At 46.1% G+C, this 9131-nt stretch overlaps 1 protein-coding gene across 1 annotated transcript in view; it reads right to left on the minus strand.

The window, feature by feature from the left end:
- LOC108796454 (solute carrier family 22 member 7-like) overlaps positions 1-8797 on the minus strand; it is a 15258-nt gene extending 6461 nt beyond the window's left edge. Inside the window, exons 1-5 of the mRNA XM_018567935.1 lie at positions 8368-8797; positions 6880-6983; positions 5198-5352; positions 4540-4708; positions 952-1075 (exon numbers count right to left, since the gene is read on the minus strand). Of these exons, the coding sequence (XP_018423437.1) occupies positions 952-1075; positions 4540-4708; positions 5198-5352; positions 6880-6983; positions 8368-8793 (978 nt within the window). The 5' untranslated portion in view covers positions 8794-8797. The remainder of the gene's footprint in view (positions 1-951; positions 1076-4539; positions 4709-5197; positions 5353-6879; positions 6984-8367) is intronic.
- Between the last annotated feature and the right edge of the window lie 334 nt (positions 8798-9131).

Here is a 9131-nt window from a genome sequence, read left to right on the forward strand (position 1 = left end):
TGCCTCACCTTACTGACCTCCGCAATGCCTCACCTTACTGACCTCCGCAATGCCTCACCTTACTGACCTCCGCAATGCGTCACCTTACTGACCTCCGCAATGCGTCACCTTACTGACTTCCGCAATGCCTTACCTTACTGACCTCCGCACTGCCTCACCTTACGTCACCCTGCGTCACCTTACTGGCCTCCGCACCCTGCATCACTTTACTGGCCTCCGCGCTCTGCGTCACCTTACTGACCTCTGCGTCACCTGACTGGCCTCTGAGCCACCTGACTGGCCTCCGCTCTCTGATACTGAACCCTAAGGACTAAGACTGGGATGCCATTAGAGTTCATGTGCGTGTAAAGGCGTCCCAATACTTTTGGCAATACAGTGTATGTCATCCAAGGTTTCTCAGTGCTCACCACATTGATTGAGCATTTGTGTTTGTAAACAACCAACCCATTCATGTACTGAGCATGACTGACAAGATTACGAGTCCTCATATCACCTTCTCGGAGCCTATTCAATGAGAATGACTCTACAGCTCATAGACAGACGCGTCCGTTAAAAATATAGATTTTTATGAATGGACTCCATTATCAGTGAGCTGTAAAATTAAGATAAATCAATGAATAGACTCTGAGAAGGTGATACGAGGACACAGTGATGAGTCACTAGTCTGTCATTCACGCTCAGTACATGAATTGACATTGGTTTACAAACATCCCAAAGGAAAAAGGAAAAAAAGAAGGAGCAACTTGAAACATTTAAAAGTATCAATAAACTCCACCCAAAGTCAAACTAAGGAGCACTCAAAAGGAGCCAAAACAAAGCCCCGAAAAACAACCTTAAACCACCTTATAACTACCATCATTTCTCCTTCGTCTTCGACTCCATTACATTTCTCTAAAATAAAAAAGACCGGTTTTGCTCATCTCTAATCCAGGGCACTGCAGAGCATCTCACCTCGCTGTTCTTCCTGAATGCATCTAAATTGCAACCGTTCACTGCTGCACATCGCATTAGCACAGCTTCAGCCTTCTTAGCACGACCCTTGGTCAGCAGCCAGCGCGCAGATTCTGGAATCCACCTGGAAAAAAACATGCAGAGCATTGCACCTGTTGGAAATACAACGGCATATACTAATATGTTTGAGCAGTAGGTGGCGCTGTAGTGCAATGTTAGTCTCTATGCTTGTGTATACTTATCTATGATATATATATATATATATATATATATACATGTCCTGCTAAGCAAGTAAAACTCAATTCAGCATTCCTCAAGATCTCAGTGCTTCATCCAAACACATAACCAACAGGTTACTGGCCCAGGCACGGAACAGAATACTGTAAGCCAACAAGAGCCGCATCCAAAGCTACTGAAAAGATGGCAAGAAGTTCAGATCTGATGTTTGCAATTGCAAAGCTAAACAATACCAACTAGCAGCTATGGTAGTTTAAATGAGAACTATGAGGTAAGTGCTTTTCCCCATAGTTCTCCTGAGGGTCACAGGAGGACACAAACTAGCATCCTCCCGTCACCCAAAAGCTCAGTATATAGCGAGCTACAGCTCACAGTATACTGAGACCGCCGGAGCCGGGACGGATCCCCACATTACTGTCGAGATCCACCCAGCTGCGTGAGTGACAGCTGGCTCCGCCTATCTAGAGGCAGAGCCAGCTGTACCCGCCCCCTCCCCCGTCCGTTCCGCCAGTCAGCGCTGGGGAATCCCTGCAGGGAGCCGTGTCTGACAGTCACCCCTCTCTGCAGGGACCGGATCGAGAAGTGAGCGAGCGACGCTATGTGTTCGCTCACTTCCCTATCTTTTGAGCCAACCTGTGACAGTTTCATTGTCACACTTCGGCTCGAACTATGAGGCTGAGTGATTTTCACTCACCTCATAGTTCTCCTTTTAAGCTTGAAATGCCGCTAAGCAAAGACGACTTGGGGCAAGTACTGAGTACAGACAGACCCAATTATGGGCCCACAGAGGAATGGGACAAGAAGAACAGGCACGCAAAAGCAATTATAACTCTGCTAGTGGAAGATGACCAGCTCATCCACATCAGAAAAGAGAATACAGCTAATGGTACGTGGACTGCATTACAGAAACTGCATGAGTGTTCAAACCTAAACAGTAAACTATATCAGGTACGCAAGCTATATAAGATGAGGCTAGAAAAAGGCCAGGAAATGCATGAGCATGTGAATGCCATGCTGAAAATCGTTGAACAGCTACGTGCGGTTGGAGAGGACATTAAAGATAACCATGCGGTGGCATTACTGCTACGTAGCCTTCCAGAGTCATACAGTGCTCTTATTAACGCTCTAGAAACCAGACCTGAGCAGGAACTAACATTAGACTACACCAAAGGAAAATTAATCAAATTAATATGACAGAAAGAAAATGTGCACAATGAAGAAAATGAGAAAGCCCTTATGGTGCATAAGAGCGCAAAGCAAAACAAAGAAAGCAGAGCGTGTTTTCGCTGTAAAAAGACTGGTCACCTGAAAAAGGACTATTCAATGTGGAGAGCAGAGAAAGCGAGGGGCACCTACAAGAGCTAAGGCAGTCGCAAAGGAAACTGCAGGCACATCATGGAGCGCTACCTTTTAAAGTGACTCAGAACAGTTTATATGTTTTGTTTTGCTCAGAACAGTATACCACACGGAAGGTGTATTGACTCAGGCGCAACACGTCACATGACCAGTGATGAGACCTTCTTCACAGAAATTGATTTCAATGCAAAGGACAAAGTCTTCTTAACAAACGGGGAAAGTATTACTGCAGAAGGTAACGGTCAAGGATTCTTGAACTGCATCACTCCGTCAGGGGACAAGCAGAGTATCCTCGTGAAAAATTTTCATACATATGAAACATTCGCTCCTGTCATAAAACACTCTACCATCAGAACACTCCTTAGTATCGCAGCCGGGAAGGACATGCAAGTGAAACACCTAGACTCTAAAGCCACTTTCCTATATGCAGGAGTGTATCTACCGCAAGGCAAACTAGGCATTTGCCAAGGACGGCACTTTCCAGGGGGGCGGCAAAACCACCATAAACCCTGCAAAGCTCTCCTGAGACCCTGTACAGCCCACCCGAGACCATGCACAGCTCTCCTGAGAGCTCATGTGGGCTGTATCCAGTGACTGACAGGTTGCGCTAAATGTCCTAAACAGGATGGGGTGGGGCAAATTTAGATTGAGGGGGGTGCCCGAGTTTAGTCTTGCCTAGGGCAACACAAAATCAAAATACACCACTGCCTATATGGAGACATTAAAGTGACATGAAAGGCAAACTTTTTTTTCCCTCACCCCAACGTTAATGTTAGCACTTACCTTAAATGATGTCTTTTAATCCGATCATCTTCTTCTTTCCTGTAGTTTTCAGCCTTCTCTCCAGCGCTGCGGCGAATCTCCGATCCAGCGCTGACTCCTCTGAGCTTGCTGGCACGTACTCTCCCGCGGTGTCTGCATGCGGGTGCACGCGTCCATTGACTTACCTTGTGTCTTTCCCCGCGTCCCGGCCGAAAATGTGAACTGTGCATGCGCCCGCCCCAAGATGCTTCGCGGCCGCCCGAGCAGTTTCACATTTTCAGACGGGAGCGCGCAGGGAACACACATGTAAGTTTAAACCCATGTTAAAGCCGGTTTTCTTTTTTTTTTATTCAACTTTTTGCCTATAGCCACTGCTTGATAGCAGTAGATATATGCAAAAAAAGGGCTTAGAAAGCCTTTAACCAGTTGACATCCGCGGTGTTAAACCCCCTTCCCATCCAGGCCATTTTTCAGTATTCAGCGCTGCGGTACTTTGACTGACATTTATTCCGTCATGCAGCGCTGTACTGAAATGAATTTTATACCCTTTTTATAACATCTTACGGACTCCAGCAATCAGCAAGAATGTGGAATGAGAAAGTGAAAGAAATACTCATGAAAGAGAGATGCACAAGATGCAAAGCAGGTCCCTGTCTTCAGTGGCATCACAAGGCGGGTGCGGCCCGCACCCGGGTGACACCATTGGAGGGGTGACACCAAAATGACTCAGAGTCATTTTGGTGTCACCCCCCTCTGAAAAGTCGGGCGCTCGGTCATGGACCTAACGCCCGACAGTATCAGGAGAGAGGAGGGGACCCGGCGGCATACCTTATCCCGCCGGGTGACTGTCCCCTCCTCTCTCTGCCGGCGTCCATCACCAAGATGGCCGCCGGCAGGTATCAGAATACTGCCGCGCGTGCGCGATGACGTCATCGCGCACGCGCGTGGTGACGTCACGCGCATGCGCAGTGACATCTTGGCGGGGTGACACTCGGTTACCGCTCCGGGTGTCACCCAGCCTCGGGACGCCCCTGCCTATCTTTATGTAAGGCGGTGAAGAGGTTGCAGAGCATTTCACCTTAGCTTTTCTACACCTGCAGAGCATTGCACCATGCAGAGTCAGGACAGTTGCTGGCAGTGCAGTGTTATCAGGGAGATCTAAGGATTCAGAACTGGAGGGGATGAGTGAAGAGAGAGTATATAGTATCAGAATATTATTTCATGATGTCTTACCAGATGGTGATAATGGCCAGGAAAAGGGGGGCATTGATGGCCACTGTCAGCCAACGCCAGTCTCTCAGCAGATACGCCAGCAGTGCCAGAACACAGCTCCCGATAGACCAGCAGAAGCCGGTAATTATTGTAGCGTCTGTGCGATGCCGTACGTCCACCCACTCCACACCTGAGGATATAAGGAAATTATTATCAGGTAACAGGCCCTACTGCCCGGTCTGACCCAGCAAATCAACCCTGACCTCACCAAATCCCCCATGATTGTACCAAATCCCACACTGTACCCCTAAACCTCCCTGTCCCCACCCGATCACAATGACCCACCACATCCTCTTCCAAATCTTGCATCTTCCCTCACTCTTCCTTACGACCCCACTATCCGCCTAAGTCTTATCCATTGACTTTCCAAAGCTTTTGTCCAGCTCCCTAAGTCATGTTCCTCTATTTCTTCCTGTTAAGTTCCACATTTTCTTCTTTAGTTTTGAATACAAATCTCAGATTTCTTTAAATCTTGTTTCATTCCTGATCTCCAACTATTGTCTTTCATTTGTGAGTTGGGCTTGTCCTATGTCCTTGGACGTCCCCGGGTCTTCCTCCATATCCTGACCCTCCATGCCACCCATCAACTATGTCACTTTCTAAGTCCTGGAATACTTACTTAAGGCAATTATATTGTTACTTAGTCCTGCAAAAACTGATCCAGAGAGGGCCATACTGACAGCAAGCATGGGATATGATATAGAACCTGCAGATAATCCCCCGAACGCCATTGCCAGGAATATGGAGACCAAAATCATCACTCTGCGACCATATCTGAAACATAATGATAAATCACAGACTAAAATCCCTGACCAGAATGATACAATGCAACCTGCCATCCAAGATTTACATTCAAACAGGATTGTTTATTACTGCCCACATTCTTATTGCCTACAGTCCCTTTCCATTCACCTTACAGACCCCATCCATCCACACTTCACGCTCCATCAACCATACGGCCCCCGGCCATCCAGTCTACACTAATTGTCCATTTCCTTAATTTCTCCATTCATCCAACCTTAAATTCCAGTCCATTTCCCTACATTCCCTGTCCTTCCATCCTACAGTCCCTGTCCATTCACCCTACAGTCTCTGTCTACCTACCCTACAGTCTCATACCGTCCACCCTACACTAATCATCTATCTGCCCTACAGTCCCCATCCATCCACCCTACAGTCGCTGTCCAACCAACCTACACTCCCTATCTATTCTACACTCCTTATCGACCCTAAACTCCCCATTCATTCACATCACACTCCCCATATATTCACTCTACACTCCCTATCTATCTACCCTATGGTCCCAGTCCATCCATCTTACACTCCCTGTCCATCCACCCTACACTCTCCATCCACCTATTCTACACTTCCCATCTATGCACCCTACATTTTCCATCCATCCAATTTACATTTTCCATCCATCCACTCCCAGTTCATTCCTCCACCCTACATCCCTAGGTCATCTAGCCTACAGTTTTCATCCATTCAGCTTACACTCTCTATCCATCCACCCTACACTCCCAATTCATCCTTCCACCCTACACTCCCAGTTCATGTACCTTAAATTGCTCATCCAACTACCCTGCACTCTACTCTTCTTTATCTAGCCTTCACTGTCCATCCATCCATTCAACTTTCTTCTCTAGCTATTCATCCTATTCTCCCAGTTCATCCACCCTACACTCCCATCCATCTACCGTAGCTCATCCATTCACCCTACACTACCTGTCCATCCATTGACCTTACTCCCATTCATGCACCCTAAACTCCCCTGTCTATCCAACCTAAACTCCCTACCCATCCACCCTACACTACTTGTCCATCTAACCTACCCTCTCCATCTATTCAATTTACATTTTCCATCCATACACCCTACACTCCCCATCCATACACCCTACACTAGTTGCCCTCCTACCCTAAACTTCAGTTCATTGATCCAACCTACACTCCCCATCCATCCACCTTGCATTCCCCATCCATTCACTCCACAATTCCTATCCTATCACCCTACAGTCTCCAACCATCCAATCTACACTCCCCACTCATTCAGTCTATACTCACCATCCATACAGTCTACACTGCCCACCTACTTAACCTACACTGCCCATCCATCCAGCCTAAACTTCCTGTCTATCCATCATACACTATCCATCCCCCGACACTACACTCTTCAGTCATCCAGTCCCCACACATTCATTCCATACTTTCCATCCTTTACTTTCCATCCATTGCAGCCTTTACTCTCCCAACTATTTACTTTCCAATGGCTATCCATTCAGAAAGGCATGCGCTCACACTCACCGGTCAGATAAGTATCCAAAAATGACAGCGCCCAGTGTTACACCAATAAAGAATATAGTGGCCACAGCTTTACTCAACCCTCTACGGCTACAAACCAGATCCCACTGCAAAAAAAAAAAGAAAACAAAAGTGACTTTGTGGCCCAGAAGGGCCGCATCATTTCCATATTTCTGACCATCACTTTTTAACCTGAACCTGAAGAAAGCCTCTGGTCTACAGGGCAGGGAAGACTCATTATGTGTCAGATTTTCCCAAAAAGATACAAGATAGAGCTAGTACAAAATGTATAATTATTGTAATTTAAATATATAATTGAATGACTCTGTTGTTGTCATTCTATTGTCTATGACTGTATTGTAAGATGAACTCGATCTGGAGACATTGGGTACATTGACCTATTATGAGTCTGTACTAATATCCTTTGTACAGAGTAGAGTCTGACTCTTATAAATGACCCCATACTCCATAGATCAGACTCCTTCAGGCAATTTAGTATTACCCTGCTAGCTTTACCTATAGGTTATTCTGAGTCACAGACAGTTACCCTAAACATTATGTGATTGGGTGACAGAATAAGCCGCATGCAGCTCCTCAGACAAACCCCACATTACATATTTCCGGGGTGAGTGGAGAGTTATCTCATCCAATAGAAAATTGATTCTTGCCCTTCTTACTTTGTGATCCCACATATCACTGTTTTATCTTCTGGCAGAAGTCATTGTGGGACCCCCGTGAGATATAAGCTTTTTGAATACATTTATTTTCTATAAATCTTGGGTCCTCCAAACATTTTTTTGTGGTGCCCCATTTGGTATTCTGGCAGGGGAGGACTGGGCTGGAGGGCAAGGGGGCATTTACTTCCTAGGCAAGTACTAATAAAATATGTTGGATTGAAGGGCCTAAGGGGAGATACTTCATCATTCAGACATTGATCAGGGTTTCACCCGCAGTCAATGACACATCCTGGCCATTACCTAGTTACCTGCTCCCTACCAGACCTGTAATCACAGTGCTAGGCCAAGTCTTCAGTCTTCCCCTATAATCCTGAAGGGTAAACTTAAGTTAAGTAGTATACTATTAGTAGAGAGAGGTGGTTATGGCTGGGGGAGACTCTATATTATAGACATGTACCGCCAAATAAGATATCAGACAATAGATCTGTGTATTTTTTAGGGAAAGACTAAACCCTTAATACCATTTATAGTCTAATGAAAATATATGGTTCTTTTAGGTGTCCTGGTCAGGTCCATGCCCCATAATCTGTGGTTAGTATCAGAGCTTCACTGTGGAAGTTCATTATAGAAGTTATACTATGAGACTCTATTGCCAAGATGAGCTCTTGGGCTTCATGTGGTTATCTCTACCTTAGCTAAGTGTCACATTTATACAAGTTATAAGTCTATCTAAAATGTTTTCCCCCGGGCAATAAACAAGCAACAGTTACACTTACAATTCTCTAATACGCTATTTATTGGGACAAGATCATACCTGAGTGACGGTGGTGGAGGAGATGGTGGACAGGTCATATTCCCAGCCTTGATCACAACTCTGCACACCAGATCCATTGACGGTCTCCTGGGATCTGTTGAGGATCAGGTAAGGCTGCGGCTGGGAATACATCTTACAAGAGCTGAAGGTCCCATCTTGTTCTTGGGGGATGTTGATAAAGAGAAGGTCCTCTTGACTCAGGTTCCCAGGGTTCCTTTGCGTAGAGATGGCACAGTGGTGGGGTGGTACAGCTGAGATGAAGACATGTTGTAGAAAGTGGAGAGGGATGATAAGACGAGGGATGCAAAGAATCAATAAAACTATGACCTGAAATCGTCCAAATCCCCCGGCCTCGATGAGAAGATCATCAAAGGTCATCTTTCTGGGAGCAGTCACTGTGACGGAGGATCGTGAGAGAGAACCCATTGCTTGTCTAAGGGTTGAACACGCTGTTCAATAGAATTGGGGGGCAAAGACACCACATGGAACGATCATCCAAAAAAATAGGCCTTCAGCTGTGATGGTATCTGACACCTCTATGTGGTCACTTCAAAGTTTGAACTTCATCAGCTTCAGCCTGTAGACTCATTTCAGCACATTCCTTCAAAGCTTTGCACTGAGGCGTTTCAGGTTGTATAAGCTTCTTATGGGAAAGAACTGCAGAAGCTGCATCCAGTCTTAAAGAAGTGGGTCAGAGAGGTTGTCTCACCGGGTGAGGAATCACGCCGAAATGGCTCAATGGACCAGAACCTCCTTTTAATGTT

Source organism: Nanorana parkeri, unplaced genomic scaffold (genome assembly GCF_000935625.1).
Source record: "Nanorana parkeri isolate BGI_ZX_2015 unplaced genomic scaffold, ASM93562v1 scaffold1119, whole genome shotgun sequence".
NCBI lineage: Eukaryota > Metazoa > Chordata > Amphibia > Anura > Dicroglossidae > Nanorana > Nanorana parkeri.